Below are 24,998 nucleotides of genomic sequence, written 5' to 3'. Positions count from 1 at the left end.
TCGTTTGGCAGCCAGAGCCTTCACCAAGGGCCGGTGTGGCCCCGTCTGTATTTTGCGTTCAATGGCCCTTTAGTGAGGAGGTTTCTCCACTTGGGCTGTTGGGGGCATGAACTATTCCCAGCTCTGTGTTACTGCCTCCTCCTTTCTGGGGCTCCGTCCCCAGTCCTGGGTGATCTTCTCACATGTATGCATTGGGTAGCAGTTGGCTGAAGACTCAAGAATACCGACTTCATATCTCCAGAGAGAGAGCTCTATCTGTTGTCTCTATCTCTATAGATATTATCTGTCTTCCCTCTCTCTCTCTCTCTCTCTCTCTCTCTCTCTCTCTCTCTCTCTCTCTCATCTATTTTTATTGGTCTCAGAGAGGAAGGGAGAGGGAGAGAAAGATAGAAACATCAATGATGAGAGAGAATCATTGATAGGCTACCTCCTGCATGCCCCCCTCCCCTCCACTGGGGACCGAGCCTGCAACCTGGGCATATGCCCTTGACTGGGATCAAACCTGAGACCCTTTAGTCAGCAGGCTGACACTCTATCCACTTTGCCAAACCAGCCAGGGCCCTCTCTATCACCCTTCTCCTCTCCATACCTCTCCCCTTCCCATCCTCCACCTCCCCTCTTCTCCTTCCCCCTCCTCTCCCTCCTCTTCCTCTCTTTTCCTCCCCCCTTCTTCTCCCCTTCCCCCCTCCGACTCACTTTCTCTCTCTCTCTCACCTCTGGTACACTCTTGCAAATTTAAGCCCCCTTGGCCTCCCTGGTCTGCCAGCTCCATTCCCTCAACCAGGAGGCACCACCTGGCTCCCCTCCTGAACTGCAGCTTGGACTCTGCAGGTAGTGAGTTGGGGCGTCATAGTCACAGGGCCTCCGCATTTGATTCTCTTCCTTTGGATATCAATGTCCTCTCCTGCCGTTTCTCAACATCTAAAAGCCATGTTTTATATACATGCTGTCTAGTTCTTACTTGGTACTTTGTGCCACTGAACTGGGAGCCAGAGTGAGCAGAGCGATTGCACCAAGCTGTGGGGTGACACCAGCTGAAAAGCAGGGGCTCTGGGCTCTGATCCCCACTCACCCACCGAAGAGGAGTCGCTGAGTACCGACTCCTGCTGGGGATCCATGAGCACAAGGGAGACAGGTCCCTGCTGTCAGGGAGCTTTCAGTCCTGTGGGTGGGGGCTGCAGGCCATAGAAGATAAGCCAATAAAGATGATACATCAGACAGTGATGAAGAAAGTAGGACAGAGTCATGGGTTAGAGGGTAACTAGGGGTACCGCTACTTGGGGTGATCAGGGACAGCCCCCCAAGGAGGGGGCTTTTTCACTAACTGGCCACACATCAGCAAGCCAGGGCCCCCCCTTTGCTTCAGTTCCCTGGTTATGTAAATGAGAGTGTGGGTTAGGGGAGCCGATGGGGCCTGCCTAACTTTGAAATTCGAGGACCCCTCTTCTTCTGCATGACCCTTTCAGCCGGTCCTGAGAAGAGGGAAATAAACCCTGGGAAGGAGAGAATAGAAGCAGCGGACAAACACTTTTATTCTGCCAGCTTCATTTCCAGGCACCATTCCTCTCCCCGTCCATTCATGCAGCCCTGCCCACTGCCCCCTAAGGGTCGGGCCATCCTCCACCAGCTCAGCACCAAGAGCCAGGGCCTGGAGTGCGGGAGTCTCACTGAGACAAGACCCCGGCCGCTGTTTCCCTCATGGAGTGGGAGTTGTGGCTCAAATCCTGCAGCGCCTCAGGGCGCCCACACTGCAGAGCTCCTGAGCTGCCCTTGGCTCTCTGGGTGCTGCCATGTCCTTAGACCGCAGGGAGGGTGGCTCCCTGGCGACACAGCTCATGCAGATGCTACCTTTGGGTCAGCCGGGCATTAGGGTGATGGCCGACAAACTGGAACTGGCCATCCCGATGCCCTGCATTCCACTACCCTGCCTTTGGCTCCGGCCTACAGCCTGGCCTATTCCTGTGCCAGGGGGTAGGCTGGTAAACAGCTGGAAATGACTATTATTGCCCCATCCCCCCCATATGAGCCCTTGCCCTGCCTGGTGCTACTTCCTGTCTGTGAGTGAGCAGCAGCCCGGCCCGGCCCCAGCTCCCTGGCCCCGCACAGCCTGCCAGCAGCTCCAGTGCCTACAGCTAGTGGCCCCAGCCTCCCGGCAGCCGCCCGGACACAGCCCTAAAGAAATAGCCTTCTCCACTGAAGTCAAAGTCACTGGCTGCTCCCAGCAGGTCACTTCTGAAGCCGGTGAGTGAGGCGGCCGTCGTCTGTCTCCCGTTCTCACTGGACCCTCACTGGGAACCTGAAAGGAGACAGGTGCTCTTGGTTAGGCTGAGCAGGGGCCCCGGCTTCTCTGGGATTGAAGGGCGAAGGGGTCTCGGGCAGTGCCCCTCTCAGTGCCCGGCTCCGGGCTTCAGTTACTCCCCAAGCTCGGAGGGAAGAAGCCCTCTTTGCAGGGGCAGAGCCAACACTTGACCCCGGGGCTCTCCCGGGCTCTTCCACTTCATTAAAGGGCCTCCCTTGCTCTTTGTTCCGGGTATTCAGTAGGCTCTGCCCAGCTCCTCTGACCACATGCCCCCCTCCCTCCCTTTTCACTCCCCCCAATGCTGGGCTCAGAGAAGGCATCTCTGGATTAAGAACCAGAGGCCCTGGGTTCTAGCCAGGATGGTGTCCTATCTGTGATGCCCGTGACTTGGGGAAAGCCGTGTTAGTTCTCTGGGCCTCGCTCTCCTCTCCTAATGCCTGGAAAAGCAAGGGATTGTCGTGGCTCCTGGCTCCTCGAGGTGTGGTCCAGGGACTGGCAGCCTGGGCCTCCCTGGGAAGCTCACCAAGGAGCATAGAACCTTGGGCCCCACCCAGACTCACTGGACCAGAATCCATGTTTCAGTGGAGCCCCTAGACTCAGTGGCACATTCAAGTGCAAGGAGAACTGGTACGAGTGACATGCACTAGTTTATCTGCTTGAAGTTTTGCTCTCACGGCAGGAACTGAAGGGAATTTCTGAAGATTCTTGGCGGAGTAATGACACAGTGTTGAGAGAAACCTGCAGCAGGCAGAGCAATGGAGGGGTGAGGCAGCGGCAGCGAGGCGCGGCCGGGGGCCTGCAGTGGACGTGGAGTGGGTGCGGCCTGCTTGCTGCTGCTGAGGAAGGATCCCCAGTTCTCCGTGACACACTAGCTGTGGGGGAAGCCGGGAGGGCGAGGTTGGAAACAACTCAAGGTGCTGAGCCCTCGGTCCCTCAGGTCTAATTCTGTGTGCAGCACCGGCAGGCCTCACTGCTCACCCAGCGGGTCTCTGCTTTTAAAGCAGCACAGCTGTCCTAAGTGAGGCACGAGGACTGGCAGGCACACCCGAGCCCACGCAGGTGTGTGTCCCAGTCGCTCTGCACCTGGTTCCCAGCTCTGCTGCGTGTTGAGAACTGATGCCTGGCGCCCTCCCCTCCCCCGGGGGCAGCTCAAATCAGAGTCTTTGGGTGGGCCAGGGGTCTCCGATGGGCTGTCAGTGCCAAGACCCACTGCTTTCCTTTGTTCCAAGGACGGCGAGAGCAGGTACCGGGGCCACCTGCCCTGTGGCTGCTGGCCGGGTTGCCGGACTGATGCTTCCGCTGCACACGGACAAGCAGGGGGCCAGGAGTGGAAGCTGAGCCAGCCCCACCCAGGACTGTGGTTGCCTCACAGACTGGGCTGTGGTGACTCGGGGGGGGGGGGGGCATGGAGAAGAAACTCCACAGGCTGGCTCAGAGGGCACACTCTCTGAGACGGTTCCTCACAAAGACAGACCTCAGCCTGTGCAGGGTAAAGGCGTCGTGTGCAGGCCATGCTTTGCTGTGTGAGCCCAGTAAGGGATGGAGCTGTCCCTCTCTGTTAGATTTTGTAGCTGTGGGTTTCTGGAATGGAGGGCGCTGCTACAGATACACCCCTAAAAAAGCCGTTCCACCCTGGCTGGTTTGGCTCAGTGGATAGAGCATCAGCCTGCAGACTGAAGGGTCCCGGTTTCAGTTCTGGTCAAGGGCACATGCCCAGGTTGCTGGCTCGATCCCCAGTGGGGGTGTGCAGGAGGCAGCCGATGAATGATTCTCTGTCATCATTGATGTTACTATCTCTCCCTCTCCCTTCCTTTCTGAAATTAATAATAACAATTAAAAAAAAAAAACTGCACCTTGCTGTGCGGACCAGGTCTCAGCACACAGGCCACCCCAGCTCAGCTCCCCAAGACTACGGACATTGTCCAGGAGACACTGCCCACAGGGCGAAGGTGGAACCTGACCCTGACAGGTGGGCGGGAGGCTGCTGAGGTCACATGGATGGCAATGGCTCTTGTGTTTCGGTCTCTCCCCCAAAGTCCCATGTTCTTGCTTTTCCACGGGAAGGTTCCAGAGCAAAGGAGAGAGGGAGTTGGAGGTTCCCCAGGGTGGAGACGGTGGGGCAGGCGGTGGGGACACTGAGGCACTTCCAGGCACCAGCCAGGGTCACGCCACGGTTCCTGTCCAGAGGGAAACACTTCCAAACTCAGGGGCTAAGGCAGATGGGAAAGAATCACACTCTGGAAAGGATTTAACCTCAGCTCCTCGGGGTTTAGAGCCATCCTTGATAGTTGGAAGCAGCAGATCTGACACCACGGGTGACTAATGCCTCCTCCCGGGAATGTGCACCCGTCCGCAGGTGCCCCCGGCGGGGATTGAAACGTTCCACAGCTTTCCGTGATCCTAAATCAAACCGATTCGCCGGCCCTGGCTGAGGTCTGAGCGCCCGTGGGAGAATTATGGTAAATCACCCTCCCTGGGCTCTTGCTCCGGCCCACAGTCACAAATCCCCCATAATGAGCATCCGGAGAGGCCCGGACAGAGGGCCCTAAATTGAGGGCAGAGGGAGCCGGCGAGAGGGATGTGTTTGCTTTGGCCGGGAGGGCGCCTGGCCTGGCCTGTGTGTTTACCCCACAGGGAGGCTGAGCAGTGGGCCGCGCAGAAAGTGCTGTGCGGAGGGACCCGGGCCATGGGGTAAGTCCACAGAGGCAGCACCTGCTGGCCTGTCGGCCTACCTGGCAGGAAAGGGACCTTTGTCATCCTGTCTCAGCTCCCTTCGGCCCCATGGTCACTGAGAATCCAGGGTTGTTTTTCTTCCCTTAAGATAGGGGTGTCGAACTCAATCAGAGAAGGGGCCAAAATCTAAAATCCAGCCTAAATCGCGGGCCGAATGGTTTACTGAACAGTCATAAACTGACAATGTTAACCAGAAATGTGAATTTAAAATGAGTGGAACAATCTTATCCTTAACAGTGCTGTTAACCAACTCACATGCTATCAAGGATTTGGCCCGCGGGCCTTGTGTTTGACACGTGTGCCTTAAGAGATCAACTGGAGGACTTGTATACATGCATATAAGTACAACCAATGGACACAAAACTCTGGGGAGGGAGGGCATGTATGGGAGGGGAGGGCAATGGTATATGTACAAAGATAATAATTTAATAAAATAATTAAAAAAAAAATGAAAACTGAACCCTTGAACTTATTTGTTTTGATGAATGACTTCCAAGCTGCTGTTTGCTCGGAGGACAAAGCTCCTGGCTGCAGGGCGGGTAAGGCCCAGGGGCCAGCAGAGCAGCTTTGCAGGATGGGGGCCCAAGGGAGGGCAGAAAATTTGCCTGCGGTGTAAATGGTTCCATGTCTGTGTGCCTCAGTTTCTTCACTTGTCAAAGGGCTCCGTCTGCCTTACAGGAGTGTTGAAAGCTCCGGATGAAATAATGTACATGGAATGCATAACTGGTAATTTGTCACACACATTTTAGCTGGTGTTTCACCCGCAGCCCAGCTTCCGCGCTGCCTGGGCATTGGGCTCCAGGGAGACGCCATCCTGACCCCGTCCTTGGGCTCAGCTCTTCTCTCCCAAGAAGGTTGGAGGAAGAGCCTCTGTCACGTGACTTAAAACATGGCTCCTCACTCCAGGACTTCTTGACCGGAGAAACGACAGCTAGATTTTGTGAATTGTTCTGGGGAGGGACCTCCCTGTTCCCAAAGCCAATCCCTTCTCTGCTTGTGGCCCAGACTCCGAATTCTGTACCTCCTCAGAGAATTTCCCCTGCAGCCTGGCCCTCTGGTCCATGTCGCCAATTTCCTTTGTTCCTGTGACCACTTCACTCACTGTCTCTGCTTTCTCCCCTCCTCTCCCTCTACCGCTGCCACCACCGGCTTTCACTCTCCCAGCCGCGCCCAGAAGGGCACTGGGCCAGGACACCGAGGCCAGTGCCACCTGGACATGCCCTGGCCAGTGACTCAAAGCAGCTCTGGGCTCCACCGCCCGTACCCCTGGGAGTTCGCTCTCTTGCTACCTGCCTTAGGCGTAGCTCACTGAGCAACTGGCCTGTCTCACTGTGAGCCTTTTCAATGTCTCTGGCTGCACCTCTAAATGTCATTGCGCCTAGGTTCTGTTATCAGCCCTGCTTTCCACAACACCCAAACCTCCCGCCGGGCTCCAGCCTGAAGTGCAGCCGCCTTCTCATCTCCTCTGGGCATGCACACCCATCTGAACTCTGAATGGGCAGACCGGAGCTCTGCTATCCTCCAGACTCCCCTGCCTCTCTCACTGGGAATATGGCACCACCATCCCCGTTGGCTGCTCAGATCAGAAGCCTAGGACCCCAGGCCCCCTACCCTCCCTCCTACCCCGCCCCCGCCCCCTCCCCCCACCCCGCCCCCGCCCCCGCCCCCGCCAACTCTGCCCTCACCCTGTCCTGGACCTTCCCAGGTGCCTGACCATCACTCCTCCTGGCCCTTTAACCCAGGCTCTGAACGACAGCCAGAGTGACTTTCCAAAGCAGCAGTCACGTCCCCGCCGCAGGCACACCCTCAGAGACCTTCCCCTGCACCTGCGATAGAAGCAGGCCCCCACAAGGACCCTGGATCTGGCCCTGCTGCCTCGCTCACCTCCAGCCACCCCTGGCCAAGCCAAGCTCTTTCCCTTCAGCGCTCTTCATTTCTGCTTCTGTGCTGGGACGGCTCACTCAAGATCACCACACTGCTCCCTTCTCATTGTTCAGCTACCCCCCCCTCCCCCGCTCCCCCCCTTGGTGGGGAGCAGCCTCCCGGTTACTCTCTGCAACAATAGCATTTGGCTGATTCCTCATCTGCACCTCACAGGATCTAGGTGCTTGTTGGTGTGTTCATTAGTTTCCTCTCTTTTCCTGGAAAGTCGAGAGTACTCTGTCTTCTTCTTTTTCTTTTTTCTAATATGTATTTTTATTGATTTCAGAGAGAAAAGGAGAGGGAGAGAGATAGAGACATCAATGATGAAAGAGAATCTTTGATTGGCTGCCTCCTGCATGCCCCCTACCGGGCATGGAGCCCAAAACCTGGGCATGTGCCCTGACCAGATCAAACCCTGGACCCTTCAGTCCACAGGTCGATGCTCTATCACTGAGCTAAGTCAGTTAGGGTGAGGGCACTCTGTCTTGTTCACTACCAGGGCCCAGCCCTGGTACAGTGCCTGGCACACAGGAGGTGTCTAATAATTATTGTGTTTATTTACCAACTGGCTGTGCAAACTATTCAGTGTCCGATACATGTCCTTAGAGTATATGGGGGATAGATGGAGGATAGATGGGGCCTCATAGATCACCAAATCCAAATTCAATTTTTTCCTTCTTCTCTTTAGACAAGGAAACTGAGGCCGAGAGGAAGCCAGTGAGGAGGTCACGGTGCCCCAGCAGGTTGCTGGCAGAGCGGACTCTCAGGTCTCAGACAGGACCAGGCCAGGGGCTCATGGTGCTGACCCTACCAGTGAAGACGGATGTAAGCAAGTTGGCATCCGGGTGAGCACAACACTGCAAAGGCCACCCTTTCCTCGGGGTGCTGCACCCACATGCCAACCTCCTACTGTCCAAACAGCTGAGAGTCGTCAGGAAGCTGAGTGCAGGCTCTCAGGGCCCGGGTCAGTCATGGCCCAGGTCTGCCTCTCATCCACCAAGGAGCCCGCTGACACTAAGCCTACCGGGTGTGGTCTGGGGGAGAGGGAGGCGGGAGGAGAGGCCTGTCCACAGGGACTCTGTGAGAAAGGCTGGAAGGGCCTGCTCTTTCCCTCCCTGTTGTCTGACCAGCCACACACTTTCTCCATAACCTCGTGTTCCCAGGCCTGGGCCTCCCAGTCTGTTTACACCGACAACTCATTGGCAAGGCCACACCTGCAGGGATTCCCCAGGGGCCAGGCCACCACTCAGCCCTCCTGTATGGTGAGGAGCGAGCCAAGGAGCGCTGGCTCTGGGGGCAGGGGACAAAGGGAGCTGACCAGCTGGAAGAGGAGCAGCCAGGCTGCCCACCCTCTGGCCTGTCTGGGGGCTCCTGCTGCTGCCTCGAGGGGCTTTCTCCAGGAGGATGCAGAGACTGGGCACGTGGAGGTGAGCGCCAGGCCAGTCCCGTGGCCTCAGGACCGTGCAGGGTGCTTCTTGCTTCCCTCCGGCCTCACTGCTGGCTCCAGCCTCCCCCGGCGAGCAGAGCGGGGAGGGCCACAGGACCTGGAGGAAGGGGCACTTACATTTCTTCTGCAGAACGTTCTGTCTGGCCTTGATGAATGCCAGGATGTCGGAATCCGTCTGGCTGTCTCCGGTGAGAGGGACGGACGAGGAGCGCCTCTCAGGGGTGCTGGGGACAACCACATGCCACACTTTACTGCATCTTGTGTCTGGTCTCGGCGCTCACCTTTCCCAAATGCTTTTCCATTTGCAATGACTCAATGTCACCCAGGAGGCCACGAGGACAAATCGCGCCCCCCCCTCCCCCCGCCACACACACCCGTATCTGTTCAGCAGCCACAACAAATCTTTCCATGCAAATGTGCCATGTCCTCACCACCTTCTCCATCCTTTATCACACCCCTCTTCCCTTGTTCCCCAACTTACCCCAAACAAAGCCCATTTGACCTGGGACCTAGCTCCTTCAGTACCCAATTTAGATGCCAATATGCCTTGGGATGTCTCCCCAGTGTGTCCCCATCCCCACCACGGGTTAGCCAGTTGTTCCTGAGCCAGAGATAACTATTCTCCCCTCTCTCCTTAAAAACAGAGCCATAATCTTTAGCTAAGTAAGCTGCACAGCTAAAAACTACATCTCCCAGGCTCCTTTGCAGCTATGTGGCCTGGTGGCCAGATCCTGACCAATGAGATTTGTAAGGAGAACTGAAAATCCCCTTAGGAAGGAAGGGACGTTTATGGCCTTCTCCCTCCTCTTTCTCCATCCAACTTCTCCATATAAAATCTGCCTTAAGAAAATCCAGAGCATCGTGCTCTCTTGGCTTTGCCCAGCATCCACCTGCACACCTTTCCCTCCACAGCAGGTGACAGTGTCCGCTCCCTCCCGTGTGTAATAAGGTGTTCATGATCGCAAGCAGTCATTTGTCAGCATTCCAGCTGAAATGCAGCCGGAGGGCTAAGGCAGAGTCACAGTAGGGGGGCAGTGAGCTGGGGGGTGGGGGCTGTCCGTCCTCTCTGGGGACAGGGAGGACCCCCATGGAGTTCACCCTGGGACACTTTGGGCAAAGAGTGGCACCTGCCAGATGAAGAAAGTCAGAGGTCACAGAGCGGGCGCTGGGAGAGGTCTGGGATAAATGGCTCACAGGACAGAGGCCAGGCATGCCAACTCTGTCTTCCCTGCCTGGAGGCTCTGAGGGGGCTCGAGGCCCATAGGCCCATGCTGGAATGGTCCCTGGGCTGGCTCTTCTTTCCTTTAATGGCCCCCCGTGCATCTATGCACAGGAGACTGGAAGCACCCATACAGGGCCTCAGTGACCCTGGGAGGAAACCTTGGCGCCGGGCGGCACCTGTGAGCGATCCCGGGGATTCGGGTGCCAGAGCGAAGGCCAGCCCTGGGCTCTGTGTGTGGCCATTGGACAAGGGCTCCTCAGGCTGTGGGGGAGGCAGACTGACGATTTCCACCCAATTGGCCTACAGTTGGGGCAGTCCCAGGGTGAGAGGGAGATCACAGACCTGTCATCCAGGGAGGCACGAGGGTCCTTCTGCTCCGGGTTGGGCAGGATGGGGCGAGGCGAGGGCAGAATTTTCCTGGCATTCACGATGCTGTAAAAAACAGACCCACCAAGGAGAAGGAGGGGAGGAGGTTTACCAGAGAGAAACAAACTCTGGGTCTGTGGTTAGGAGCTGTATGGACCGAATCTGTGTGTCCCCTCAACATTCATATATTGAAGCCCTAACCCTCAGTATAGTGTTGTGTGCCATGGGGTCTTTGGGAGGTTTGGATGACATTATGAGGGTGGGGCCCCCAACATGCGATGTGTGTCCTTAAAAAGAGATCAGAGCTCTTGCTACCATGTGATGACAGAGTAAGGAATCGGCCTCTCCCCAGACTCTCATGCTCTTGACCTTGGTATGGGTTTCTTCAGCCTCCAGACTGTGAGAAATAATGCATTTCTGTAGGGTGCTTGGTTAGGGCAAGCCGAGCAGACTAGGCCAGGAGCCAAGAATCCTCTGTAGTGAACGTCCTAATCAGGTCAGGCTGTCAGAACAGAAAACCACAGCCTGGGGGGCGGGCGGAGGGGAGGGACTTAAGCAACAGGAAGTTACTTCTCAGTTCTGGAGGTGGGGAGTCTTAGTTCAGGGTGCCAGCGGGATTGGGTTTCTGTGAGAGCATCACAGTGTCCTGGTGGGGGAAGAGAGTGGAGCTTTCTGGCCTCTTATCAGGGCACTGATCTCATTCACAAGGCCTGCACCCTCAGCACCTAATCACCTCCCAAAGGCCCCGCCTCCAAGTACCTTCACATTGGGGATTAGGTTTCAACATACACAGTTTGGGAGGCACATTTGTCTGTAACATCCCTCCCCGGGGGCCCCTGAATTCATGTCCTCATTCCATTCCATTCCCCCTCCCCCCACCCCGCCCCCGCCCCCGCCAATCTTAGCTTCCAGCATCAGCACTAAGCCAAAAGTCCAAAGTCTCATCGGAATCTCGTTTAATCAGCCCTGGGTGAGATGTGAGATATTCTTGACTCATCCTGAGGCAAAGCTGCCCTCCAGCTGTGAACCTGTGAATCCAGACCAGCCACATGCCTCTGAGACACAGTGTGGGCAGGCCCAGCATAGACTGATGTTCCCCATCCAACAGGGAGAACAGGAAACAAGGAAGGTGATGGGTTTCAAGGGAGGCTAAATCCTCGCCAGGCCAACACCAGGAGATCTTCAGGCTCAGCCATAATCCTCTTTGGCTTGATGATCTGCCCTTTGGTCCCACTGGGGCGATCAGCCAGGCTCTGCCGGGCAGGGGTCATGCCCTCAAGGTTCTGCTGGGTGTCTCTCCTCTTCCCTCAGCTCTGGCCTGTGGAAAGCAAGCCGATGCACCCTCCTTTTGAGATGGAGGGGCAGCCTGAGACTTTCTGAATGGCCTTTGGGGACACTCTCCTCTTGCTGGAAGAAGGTGGGTGTTCACGGCAGAGTAGTGCTGTGGTGCCATCCTGTAAAACCCAGGAAGTCCAGCAGCCTGCCTCGTCCTGTCCCCGCTCCTCCTCCTCAGCTCACACTGTCAGTGCTCCTGGTGGGGCTGCCGATCCATCCCCGTTCACGCCCACACTCATCTCCTTGTGGTTCCTTGGGCCGCACCCCAGGGTTCTCTTTTGGATTGCTTCCTTACTTTTTGCAGTATGGACAGGCGGAGGAGTCCCCAGATCTGTATATTCTAGTCATTTTTGCTTAATAAGGTCACCTTCAGGTCATGACTCTTACATTTCACTCTAAGCAATCAGGAGGGGCCAAACCATTCCTTTCACACTTTGCTTAGAAATCTCCTTGGCTAACACCCAGTTTCATCACCTGTAAATTGGACCTTCCACAAACACTGGAGCATGAACACAGCTCAGCCAAGTTCTTTGCTACCGTATTACCAGGACTGCCTTTGCTTCATACAGCATGCCCCTCATTTCTGCCCGAGACCCCATCAGAATGGCCTTTACTCTCCAATTTCTGCCAGCAGGCTGTCTCCTCTAAGAGACGGAAGCCTTCTCCACAGCTCTTCTGTCCGTTATGAGCCCTCCCCAGAACAGCCTTTAAAAGTCCCTTTATGACCATCTCGGCTTCTGCTGTGTACTTCAAAGTTTCCCAGCGTCTACCCATCACCTGGGTCCACAGTGGCTTCAGCTTTTTGGTATTTGCTGTAGCAGCACCACTTCTTGTCCCCATTCCTGTCTGAGTCCGGGCAGGCTGCCATAACCACGTGCTACAGACCAGGGGGCTTATAACCAATGGGAATTCATCTCTCGTGGTTCTGGAGGCAGAAAGCCTGAGGTCCGGGTGCCGGCAGGGCCGGTTCTGGTGAGAGCCCTCTCTGGGGTTCAGACTGCTGACTTCTCATCTTGTCCTTCCATGGAAAGGGTGTGAGCAGGCTCTCTGGCCTCCTTTTGTAAGGGCACTGATCTCATTCATGAGGGCTACACCCTCATGATCTAACCACCTCCCAAAGACCTTCCCATCTCCAAATACCATCAGATGAAGGTTAGAGTTTCAACCTATGAATTTTGGGGGGCACAGGCTTTCAGCCCATAACGATGGCTTATACATGAATCTTCACATTGTGCGTTGCATGTTGTTGGGTATGCAGATTGAACAAAAACAACGAAGACGAAGATCACAAATGTCGCTCATAGACATGTCTGCACACCAGGTCCTGGGAATGTACTCTGCAAACATGCTACTTAATTCTCCCAGTAGCCTCATCATCCCCATTGTATACATGAGAACACGGAGGCTTAGAGACATTTAAAAAATTCTGAAAGTTACCCAGCTGGTCAGTGTTTGAATCTGGACCCAGTGATGGCTCTCGAAGGCTCTGGAATCCATGCTCTTGGCCACGATGCTTTATTAGGGGGAGCGCATTGGGGACTCATGGCTTATCCTTGGCCACACCAACTGTTCTTGTGAGGCCCCAGCTGACCAGCGCTGTGCTCCCTGAATGAGGCGTCAGATCCAACAGCTCACACACATGCAATTTGCCGACTTTACCATGCTGCCTGGTATACTGGCCTGGCCTTGGGTTCCTGGTTGCAAATAGCGGATCCCAGGAGCACCCGCTGGGAGATAAAGGGCCAGAGGCGAAAGCTTGTCCAGCTGTCAGGGTCCTCACTCTGGCCTTGGGAGAATCCTGAGCTGGAAGAGGCCTGAAAAGTCTCCCGGTCAGAACCCTCCGTTCACAGATGGGAACACTCAGGCTGAGGCAGGCCACGGTTCGAGACAGGTGCACCAGCTCTGCCACGTCTGCACGGACTCCAAGGAACTGCACAGGCCTGACAACCTGCGGTCCCACCCACGTGTGCAGCCCCTTCCTCCGCCGCAGCCTTCAGCCTCTCCCGCCTCTCCCAGCAGGGCTTCTCGCCGGGCCTGCCTCCACAGGGTCAGGGCGGTGGGCCAAGCAACAGGGAAGGAAATCAGAGCTGAGGCTGCTTACTGGTATTTCCCAGCATCCCAGAGCCTCTCCACTGAGTATGTGGGCCAGCTGGAAGGCAGCTGTAGGACCAGAGGCAGCCACAAGGTGGCAGGCTCTGCATGCTCTTCTTTAGGGAACAGAGGCCAGTTCTCGGGGCTCAAACTGAAGTTCTTGCAGGTGAATGGGGATAGGGGGGAGAGTTAGGAGAGAAGAAGAGAAGAGTCCAGGTCAGCTTGAAAGATGTAGCAAACCTTATGAGACCAAGTCATTGACACACAAGTGCATCATTGACTCAATGGTTTCCCAGCAGATCCTGTTCTAAAATGCCAGGGAGTGTTCACAGGACCCAAACTATGGAGGTGGAGAGTGGATGGAAGGGGCAGAAGGGCGTGGCGGAGAAGGCCCTGCAGTCCAGATGCCCAGCCTGTTGCCACGACCAGCTCAGGCAGGGAGCATGGCACCATGCGAAGGCTGGGACTGCTGAGGGAATCACTCCACTGGTCCCTAAGCTGCCCCAGTGGCACTGATGCCGTAGCCTGATTTCTGATCCCTCATGTTACAAATTGCTTTTGCCCCCTCTCCTGACCAAGCAGCCTGACACTGAATCCATTTCTCATGCTGGTATTTGTTCTGGAGAGAACACACCAGCCACCAGAACTCATTATCTTTCTTAATAAGGATTAATAAGCAATATTTATATCAATTAGACCTCCTTGGTGGCCATTCAGAGCTGTGAATCCAGCGTGTGCAGCTGGAATCGGGTTTCTTCCAGAGCCCGAAAAGCGGAGGAGCGGCCCTGTCTGCCGAGTCCATCAGCAGCGGCCATGCTGGACTCGGGTGCAGACAGCCGGCGGACTCGCTCTCTCGCTCCAGCGGCTCCTCGGTGGCTCTGGGACAGTCATCTGTTCATAGAACAATAGTGTCGGAGGGACCCTGGTGCATCTTACAGAGACAGGGAGTCCCAAAGAGGAAGCTGGCTTGCCTAAGGCCCGCTGCTGGGAGGAGCTATGAGGAGGATTCAGCACACCCTCGGGAGAGTCTCAACTGGGGGTGCTCCTTGGAGGTCAGATGGAAAGAAGAGATGGACAGGTGGAAGGGAGAGGGAGAGAGAAAGAGACATCAATGATGAGAGAGAATCATTGATCAGCTGCCTCTCGCAAGCCCCCTACTGGGGATGGAGCCAGAAACCCGGGCATGTGCCCTGACTGGGAATTGAACTGGTGACCTCTTGGTTCATGAGTCGATGCTCAACCACTGAGCCACACTGGCCGGGCCATATTTTCTCAGGTTTTTGTTGGAATGTGCTTTCTGGTTCAGGGTCCCACCGGGACAGCACGTCACAGTTCTAGTTGCCGCATCAGCTCAGTCTCCTCGAGTCTGTGGTCGTCTCCTTGCCAGCCCTGAGGACTGGTGGGAGGCGGGGTGTGTGGGAGGTAGGGGGTTCTGGAGGATGCCCCTCCACGGGACTTGCTGTTTTCCTCACAACTTGACTGGGGTTTGGGTTATTGAGAAGAAGGCCAGAGGTGGAGTGCCACCCCGTCCCATCCCATCTCGGGTACCGATTGACAGCCCCTCCCCCAGCTCTCCCCGAGGAGAGAGCTCTACTGCCCTTCACCCCCTCACAGGGCCGCTCCCAGCCAACCCTCTCCCCTCCCACTTGGCCTACCCCACTTGGCCTCTGCCTGGGGTGCTGTCCATCTGGGGCGGCAGGTGGCCAGGGCACAGGGCACTGGCTGTACCACCTGAGCTGTGGGGATGGAGAGAGAATGCCGTGGGTGGTGCGAGAAGAAACTGCCCTCTAAGGCTGTGGGTGTGTGAGGGAAGCTGGCTCAGGGCACCTCCCACATCTGTCCTCACAGCCTCTTACCAGTGTCTGGCAGGCTGACTACCCTCTGCCTGCCACCAGCACCCACTCTCCCACCACGCTGCCCTCCCACTGCCGACCCCTCTCCCTGCTCAGGCACTGGACCAGGGCCTGTGTGGTCAAGGGCTCTCTTGTTGCCATGGCAATGGGCCTGCAGCATCAGAGCTGGGGAAGGACTGGGGGGCAGTGGAGGAGGGGGTCTGTGGGGGGCACCCAAACAAGCCGGGAAGCCACTGCCTGGGGTCCACACATGATTTAACAGAGTGACTACTCCTCCCAGAGAGATCTCAGGGCAGGTGGCAGCGAGGAGGACAGTGGGGAGCCGTTTCGGGGCGCCCTAACCTTGTCAGCCGAGCTCTCCCCTTACCTTTGGTTAGAAAGAAGTGGGGGCTTCTCGTGCTGGGATCCGGACCTGGGGGCAAGCGGCTGCCTGTGGCTGAGTGAGTTCCCTGCGGCAGACTCCACCTGTGGGCCAAGCAGTTGCACAGTGTCAGCCTGAGTCTGACGATGGGAAAAGGCCCTGACTTTTCTGGGCCCTGGCGGAGTGCCCGTGAGCACGAGAGCAGGGGGCACTTCCCCCTTGCTCCCTGGCCCCCAGGACACTGTCGGGGGAGTTTCTCATCACCTCCCACGTCCTGCTGAGGTTTAAGGCGTCTTGCCCACTCGGGTACATCGAAGGCTGTGAAACTGTTTAGAGCCAGTTCCTGACAACAGGGCGCCCATCCTCCCTGCTGCGGTCACCTGGCCCCTTTTGTTTAAGTGGCGTCTGTGGACAGAGGACCCACGGAGCTGACACTTGGCTCCCTGACTTCCACTGTCTCTGTAAGTGATAGACTGTCAGACCCTGTCAGCCAGCCTGGACACCTCCTAACTCACAAGGGATGTCCCACACCCCGCTCAGCCATGGAGCCCCCTTGGGTGCTGCAGTGGCTGACGCCTCACTCCTGATGACGAACCAGGATGGGGTCTTTCCTGGGGAACAGAAAGATCCAGGGGCACCAGGGGCGTGGATGGGAACCAGTTGCATCTTTATTTTTCCCAACTTCTACCTGAAATTTAACATTTTTTTCCAATGATAAGTGTAGACAACAAACCACCATCGTATTAGCAGTACCAGCGACTTCACCCCAGTACAAATCACAGGGATCATCGTATCGCATTACAGTTACAGAAATCTTGAAATGTTGTGGTCATCATTTCTTAGAAATTATAGTAAGTATTGGGCCTGCCTTAGACCTTATTCATGAATGCATTTGTAAAGTGCTATACATACTACTACACCATAACCTTGTTTTAAAAATACTTTGAGAACTGTATTTCAGTCTTATTGTTATTGTGTTTTGTTGTTGTTTTTTTTTGTATCATGTGTGTTTAACTTTATCTAAAGAGTCTTTCCTATTATCGGCCCCTATGGTAACACGTTGGGAGCTGCTGCCTGGCTGTCGGGGCAAATAGCTTCTTTGCGTCAGTTCCATTGTCCATCAGATGGTCCCTGTGGGCCTGCCAGCTGTGCAGGTGACACGCCCATGTGCAACTCATCCCGCCTGCACCACGGCCAGGGAGCCCGAGGACAGCCGGAACCGGGGCTGAGCTAACGTTCCCCAGATTACTTTAGCTTCACTGTATGTCAGGGAATTTTTAAGAACTGTTCAGCAAGTATGCAAACATTTATCTTCAAATGTGTTTCCAGGGAAATACTAGAAATGACCTAAACATTAAGCAATGGATTAAAGATATTAAAACAGATCCATGTGATGGAATAGTGCCGGCCCATAGGACGCTGGTGAAAAAAATCACAACATGGGAGAGCAGTCATGCTCTGTGATTAAGTGAAAGTGCCTTTGCGACACCTGGAGACCAATATGATTCTAGTTTTATACAAATATGTTTATAGGCATAGACATGTGATATTAACATGACCCAATATGATAATATTGATTTTCCTTAAGTGGTGGGATTATTTATGGTGATCTTTTACTCCTTTGTGCTTTTCTGTATTTTCTAAGGTTTTTATAGCATCTATCATTGTAATAAGAAAAAACAATCAGTGTTGTTAATATGTTATCACGGGAGAGCATCACACAGTGCCATGGTGGCGTGCCCCATTTTGATCCACCGGTTTGGGGAGTGCACCTTCCATCCCCACCTTTCCAGGCGAGGAAACAATGAGCCCAGATCACGTGAGTCCTGGTTACCAAGATAAGCGCTTGCTTCACGCCGGGGCTGAGTGCCCGCGGGCCTGTGTGCTGGAACCCCACTCCTCCTCCCCCGGCAGCCCCAGGGGCTGTGCCTGCCCCTCCTCCGCTGCCATGGAGGGGTGGCTCCATGGCTCCCCTAGGATATGCACCACCTGTGCCCTAACCCAGCCCCAGCAGGGCCCTGCGGCCACCTGTACCTGCAGGCTGCTGGCCTCCGCTGCCCACCAGGTCTCAAACTCCTTCTGCAGCTTCACCTTGGCTCTGTCCATGAGCAGCTGCAGGTGCTCGATCTCCACCTTCAGGGCCTTCAGGCGTGTGAACATGGTTTTATACCTGCAGGGGCACCAGGCAGGAGCCATGAGAATCTCTAGAAGGAGGGAGGGCTGTGGATGGGCTGTCGGCTGCAGGACCTGTGCCTCTGTGGCCGCACAGTGCTGCGCTGGTAATAGGACTGGGACCCTCATGCTGCCCGCTGAGGCCAGGGCATGGTGTCAGGGCTCCTACCCACCACAGGGAAGCAGAGCCAGGCATTTCGGGCCCGTAGGCTCGTGGGCACGTGGGCCTGTGTGTGAGATGAAGGGCCCATCTCCCAGAGTGGTAACTGCCATTATTGAGCACCTGCGGAGGGGCAGGCATTGCTGCAGGCCCTGGACATACACACCCACTTCACCCTCTGCACAGCCTTGTGGAGGCACCCAGTTCTCTCCACCTGGCAGATTTGGAACCTCCGGCTGGAGAAGTTAAGGAACTTGCTCTGCGGTGCAGAGCTAATAAAGAGAGCAGCCAGGATGGGGACCGCTCTCTGTTCTAGGACCAGTCTTGACAGCCTTCCATTCCGCTGCCTCACCTTCATGCTGAGACCCCAAAGTGGCACTACCTTCATTTGTGCGCCTGGGGGTGCTGGGCAGGCCATAAAGCCAGAGGTTGTCCAACAGGAAGTAGATGAAGATTCCTCTGTAGACACCCTGACTTCTGAGAGGGCCCCGTGGTTGGGAGTGTGGACCAAGGGGACAAGACGGGAGCAGCATAGACACAGGGATGGATAGAAAAGAACTAGAAAAATAAGCAGAGCGAGGGAGGAAGAGGACAACAGGGGAGTGAACCTGGGGCCTGGAGGGCCACTGTTTGGAGGGCAGTGCAGTGCGAGCTTTTGGAAGGAGAATGTGGCAGGAGTGACTTGCCCATCGGCTGCTTCGGATCCTGTTCTCAAGTCTCAGGAGGGTAGGGTGGCAGGATGTGCTCAGGGTGCATGCCTAAACCAGCCCAGGGGTGGCGTGTGTCACAATGACACTTTGGGGGCAAGGAGGTGGCTTGTTTGGTTCCCCAAAATCTATCCACGGCATGGAGGAGACCGCAAACATGTGTTGAATGCATAAAGGAATGGATGAGCTAAGGAGCTTGGCTGGAGTGTTAGCAAGACTCTGTGACCAAGCTGTGTCGGTAATGGCCACATGTCTGTGAGTGCCTGATGGTGCTCACTCTGTAATTGAAACCATCTGGGGCTGCAGGAGGGTCTGTGCTCTCAAGATGCTTTACAGATCAGGAGACAAGAGGGAAGTGGGCCAAACTGTAGGTGGAAGACCCCCGTGGTCATAAATCTTGGCTCCGCTAGGTGGCAGCAGTAGACAGGACTGACTACTCCTGCAGCCTCAGCCTGGTTTTGGGGGAGGAGGTGCCAACAGCCTCCAGCTCTCCCTTCCTGATACTCTTCTGCTCCTTATTCCACCTCATCAGCCCAGGGTTCACGTACCACTCTACCTGCTCAGGGGCAGCCCCTCTCCAGCTGTTTCACGACCCAGCAGCTGGACCCACTTCCCAGAGGAGCTCCAGGCCTGGGCAGCCCCAGGCCCCCGTGGAGCCCTCTGAGCTGGGGCAGGGTGGACAAGGAGAAAGAAAGGGCACCTCCTCTTTTCCTCCTCCAGCTGTGACCGCAGCTTCTCTTCGTGCAGGTCTGGCTCGGCGGGCATGGGCATGTTCTCTGCGATACCTGGAGAAGGGAGATAGATGCTCATGGTTTACCTCAACGAGGAAGAAAGTCAAAGGGCTAGGGTGTACCCCAAGATGAAAGGGGGCTCTGTGTGCTCCTCTGGGGCCTTGGGATGGGAACTGGTCTGCCCCTCCTCTGGCTGGTGACCTCTGCTCCGATGGAGGCCCCCGGAGGCTCCCATGAGTCTGCTCAGCCAATCGTCTTTCCACTGCTCAACATCTGTCACAGGAGGAGAATTTTTCCTTATGTCCCATTAGCCCTTTTGCTATTAGGTTCACGCATTTCCTCTACAATATCCAGGGAAGATGCACAATAGCACTGCCTATCTTCTGATACAGAGCCCTGTGTAAACCAGGCAGACACTGCTGAACCGGTCCACGTTGTTCTTGTGCCAGCTGAGGGGCCCAATTCTCTAGCCTCTAAAGCGGTGGTTCCCAAGCCTGATGAACCCAGGCAGTGCACCCAGAGCTGAGTCCCACTCTCAGATGCCCTGCCCAAGACTGGAGTGTGGCCAGGCCGTGAGGAGGGCTGTGTCCCCCACTGGGAGACAAGCCTACAACCTAAGCATATGCCCTGATCGGGAATCAAACCGTTGAGCCATGCTGACTGGCCAGCTCTGTTTCCTCTTCCTTTGAGCTGAGAGCTACCACACTAACTTCTTTCACCTCTACTTTGGATCTTTGCAAGAACACAGCATGTCCTCCTTCTAATTTGCTGGTTCTTTAAATATCTTAACTACAACAACAACAAAATGCCATGTGTGCTTGAAACTTTATCCTCAGGCCCACTCTTCCCTCATTGAGGACTCTGTGACAGTTGCTTTCTAGCTGATCTTAAGTCTAGAGCCAGAGTCTGGACAGAACACTAAAGGCAGGCCTGCAAGGGGCAGGGCTCTCCTGGCTGTGACGGCTTTTCGCCTTTATTTTCATAGCAGGTGGATACCAACAACTACCATCGATTGAGTGCCTTCTTGCCTGGTTCTGCCAAGTGCTCACCACACCTTCCTAATCCTCAAAACATCGAGCAGGAAAGGCGTTGCCATCTCAGAGAGGGCTGTGAATAACCAAGGTCACACAGCTGACAAGGTACAGAGCTGGTTCCAGAGAGCTAAGTGTTTATTCCAGGCGGTGTCCCGGGACTGTAGTCCAGCTGCTTTGTCATTGTCCGGCCCCGTCAGGCTGTCACTGGCCATCAGTAAGCTTGAGGTCAGTTTAAACATGTCCATATTTTTATTTTATTTATCCTCACCTGAGGATATTTTCCCATGGATTTTTAGGGAGCATGGAAGAGAGAGGGAAAGATAGAAACATCGACGTGAGACAAACTGAGGTACATGCTCTTGGCCAGAATCAGACCCAGGACCCTTTGGTCCACAGGCTGGCACTCTATCTACTGAGCCAAACCGGCTAGGGCTAAACATTTTCATATTTTTATGAGTGGTTGTCAAAATACCCTATTTCAGAGTGATTGTTCTTTTTTTTTTAATTTTAAAGTTCTTTTTTAAAAAAATATATTTTATTGATTTTTCACAGAGAGGAAGGGAGAGAGATAGAGAGCTAGAAACATCGATGAGAGAGAGACATCGATCAGCTACCTCTTGCACACCTCCTACTGGGGATGTGCCCGCAACTCAGGTACATGCCCTTGACCAGAATCGAACCTGGGACCTTTCAGTCCGCAGACCAACGCTCTACCACTGAGCCAAACCGGTTTTGGCTGATTATTCTTTTGATCACAAATGGAACCCCCCCCCCCCCCCCCACACACACACTTATTGGAACACCCCCGCCCCCCCCCACACACTTATTGGGGGGTTAGCTTGCTGAGAATTTTCCCCTTTGGCTGCCCTTCCTGTCCTCATTGGACTCATTGATCAATGTGCTAAGTGGATTAGAAGTCTGTGCTGTATCTTCCAGGCACCAGCTACTTTCTCTCCCTTGCATCAAATGACGACTGACTGGCACCTGTGAAGTGACTGAGCAGTGTCTGACTCCTCATTGAGACAGGAGATGCAGATGCTGCAGACTCCCGAGCTGAGGACTCCACGGTGGCCCACTCTGGGGTGCCTGACGGACCCTGAGGAGCCAGACTGCCCAGCCACGGGGCCATGGGCCCCCAGCACAGGTGCCGGAGCCCTTCTGAGGCTGGGCGGGCCCTGTGCTGTGTCCCTGGTGCATTGTTCACACACCACAGATGCTAGTGTATCTGGAGAACGGTGGGAAGGCCAGCATTCTGGAGTGTGCCCCCTCCTACCTGGCATGATTTTGGGGCTCCAGAGAGACCCCTAAAGCTCCTCTTCCCTTCCACACCCTCTGCCACCCCACAGACTGCACGTGCACACGCAGGGAGAGGGAGAGTGGTGGGAGCGGAGGCCAGTGAGGAGGCCCGGTCACATAGCACCTTGTAGGTCAGGGGAAGGACATTGGCTCTGAGAGAGGCCTGAGGCTGGAGGGTTTTGAGCAGAGGAATAGCTTGATCTGGCCCTTTGATATCTAAGCCAAGCGGTTTCTTTGCTGAGCAAGAGAAAGCTGCTCCAAAGTGAAGAATCATTAATGTGAGGTGGCGCCAGGATGCCGAGGACTGTTGAAAGGATCTGGGAGAGAGAGCTGGGGTAAGGGACCTTGGGCAGACAGAAGGAGGGCACAGCATACCCCCAAGACACAAGCGATCCTCGTTGTCATGACAACCAAAGGGACTCTTGCCAAAGGTGATGTTTGCTTAGTGAAATGCTTTGTAACCCACCAGGAGACAGCCCCTGGCTGCTCCAGCTGCTCTCTGCGCTTGGCTCACCATCCTTTCCGAACACAAAGAAGGGCTGGGAACTCAAAGGAAGTGAACAAAAGCGCTGAGCAGAGCAGGGGCAGTCACCAAAGGGCATTAGGGCTTTGTGTGTCTCCATGCCCACTGGGACCGTGGCCAGGGACAGGCCCTCCAGTCACCTGACAGGAGGCACAGGGAGTCCTCCTTTCAGGCAAGGGTTCTGGCTGGGATAGGGCATAGGAAGTCACAGCCTGGGTGAATCTATAGGGCAGCTGGCTCCAAACAACACAAAAGCGAGGAGAGAAGGTTTCATGCCAGCTGCTGTGGATCTGAATGCCACACATGGAGGAAGCAGTCAAACAGTGACTGAAACTTCAAACAGGGCACACCCGGTCCCTGCTCTGAAGTGTCAGGTCTTTGGGAACTAGCAGCACAAGGAGGACAGGGGCCCTTACTGGGAAGGCCAGACTCCTGTGTGCCACTCCTCCCCTCCCAGGCATGATTGCACTCGAACTCCTCAACACACACACTCAAACACACTCACACACCCTCACACACACTCACACACACTCACACACATACTCTCTCACACACACACACACGCTCACACACATACTCACACGCACACTAACTCACACACTCACATGCTCACATACAATCACACACAGTGATACATACACACACTCACATGCACTCACACACACATGCACTCTCACACACATGCACTCACACACACATGCACACACACACACACAGAGTCACACACACACACACTCACACACATAGACAGCTGGGCCCACTCTGACCTACTGAGTTAGGATTTGCTGGTAGGTCCCCGGTGAATTCTTTTTTCCTTTTTTAAAATCAGAGTATTCATAGCCAAAAGCATTTATTTGGTAAACACTATAGTAGCTAAATAAGCAAAACCCAAGGCAAGCAAGGAAGAATTGACGGGCACATTACCGCTGGGTCTTTGTCACATAATTTAAATTAGGTAATCAATAATTATATACAGAGAGGGAATGGTATCATCAATAAGGTTGATTTAGTGCCGTCAGTAGAAATCTCCCACAAAGATAATAACATGTGCTCATATTGAGTCAACAAAAATCTAAAATAAATTGTCTGGTGAGAGACGAATCTTAACAATCCGGACAAACAACAAACACAGGTGTTGATGACCAGATAGCACTATTCTGAAAGGAAAAACGAACTGATAAAGTTTGAGCAACAAAAAAGGAATGAGTGAATGTGAAATAACAACGGTGAATTAATCTTGGTTTCTATTCTTTCCCTGGTGAGGTCTGATGCTCCCCCATCGCAAGGCTCCGAGCCCTGTTTCAATGCTAGCACTTCAGGCAGGAGCGGTCAAGAGTGCCAAGGCCCAGGCAGGGTGGCGTAGGAGCTGGCACACCCCTTTGCCCCTGCCCCTGGCCAGGCCTTTGGGAGCCCCTGTGGAGACAAGGGTTTGCGGCAGGAAAGGCACTCTGTCAGGGCTGGAGCTGCCTGCACGTGGCCCTGGCAGGTGGTGGGTAAACCTGAATGATGATACCCACCGTGCGGCTGTCCATGGGTCGGGGGCTTCACGTGTCTTATCTTATCTAATCATCGCAGCCCCACTGCAGAGGGGAAGCTGAGGCCTGTGGGGGAGGAACCTGCCCAGGCTCGCACCACTGCTGAGTAGAGCTGAGCTCAGGACCCGGCTCCATCGACTTCAAAGCGGCTGCCTTTTCCTCCATCCGCGAATCCGATAATGAAGGAAGCTGGGCAGAGCATTGAAGTCGGTATTGACTTATCCTTGGCATTTGAAGGTGATGCTCTTTCCCGTGAAAGCCTTTCGGATGTGGGGCTGGGGCTGAGACAAAGCCTCAGTTTCTTCCCCAGTGCCGGCCCGAGAAGGCTGCCCTTCACCAACAAAGCCACGGCTGCCCCCTGGCCCCCTGGCATTTGCAGTGCGCCTGCTGGGGCCCGCTGCCCAGGTGCAGCCCCCGATGCCCAGAGACAGCCTGCTCCCTCCTCGCCCACATGCGAGGTATCTGAGTGGGACAACACTGACATTTCAACCAGGCGCGGGAGGGGAGGGGCCGGCGGGATTCCACAGAGCGAAGGCCACAGGCCCAACATGGCCCTCCTCTGGCCGGTGCCCTGCATGCGGACGTGGCTGCCTGTGGCAGACGGACCTGGGAGCCAGGGCGGCATCAGCTGGTCGCCTCCGCTCTCCGCCTAGTGACCCCCGCGCTGGGCACCCTCTTCCGGCCTCCGTGAGCTCTGTGGCCTCCAGACTGTAGATCACTCGGCCCACCTTGTAGGAGAAGTCCAAGTGTCTATGCTTGCGGAGATGAATGGTGTAGGTGGCTCAATTACCACAGTGGGCAGTGGCTCAGAGGCAGAGTCTGGCTTCCCAACCAGACCATTTCCTGGCTAAAGGCTCAAATTTATTGTCAGCTGAAGTGATCGCATGCTAACGGGCGCTCAGTGCTACCATCCATCCTGGTGCTGGTTCTGCGCAACAGCACAGCCGCCCAGGGCCGGCGGGACTCACGGGTGATGGACGCCCTGCAGGCACTGGCTGTGGCTGATCGCTGCCCCAGCACACCCACGGCTGCAACCACAGGGGGCACACCCCTTGCTTTCGTACCATCAGAATCATTAGGTAAATGCCAGCTCAGAGCGAACACAGGCCCAGGCACCCCGACCAGAAGCCCACCACCATCTCCTCCCGCCTGAGTCACCTCCCGTGCCTCTGCTCTGGGCTGCTGTGCCCGAGGCCATGGCCACAGGAGG

General features: G+C 55.3%; 1 protein-coding gene across 1 annotated transcript in view; it reads right to left on the bottom strand.

Annotated features, from left to right (window-relative positions):
* Positions 1–716: 716 nt before the first annotated feature.
* Positions 717–24,998, bottom strand: part of KIF6 (kinesin family member 6) — a 347,200-nt gene continuing 322,918 nt past the window's right edge. Inside the window, exons 17-22 of the mRNA XM_036415357.2 lie at positions 19,370–19,454; positions 17,665–17,800; positions 15,637–15,734; positions 9,967–10,056; positions 8,520–8,626; positions 717–2,296 (exon numbers count right to left, since the gene is read on the bottom strand). Coding sequence (XP_036271250.1) covers positions 2,286–2,296; positions 8,520–8,626; positions 9,967–10,056; positions 15,637–15,734; positions 17,665–17,800; positions 19,370–19,454 — 527 coding nt within the window. The 3' untranslated portion in view covers positions 717–2,285. The remainder of the gene's footprint in view (positions 2,297–8,519; positions 8,627–9,966; positions 10,057–15,636; positions 15,735–17,664; positions 17,801–19,369; positions 19,455–24,998) is intronic.

Source organism: Pipistrellus kuhlii, unplaced genomic scaffold (genome assembly GCF_014108245.1).
Source record: "Pipistrellus kuhlii isolate mPipKuh1 unplaced genomic scaffold, mPipKuh1.p scaffold_m20_p_5, whole genome shotgun sequence".
NCBI lineage: Eukaryota > Metazoa > Chordata > Mammalia > Chiroptera > Vespertilionidae > Pipistrellus > Pipistrellus kuhlii.
Note: the sequence above shows the minus strand (reverse complement) of the source record. Positions and strands in the feature narration are given on the sequence as shown.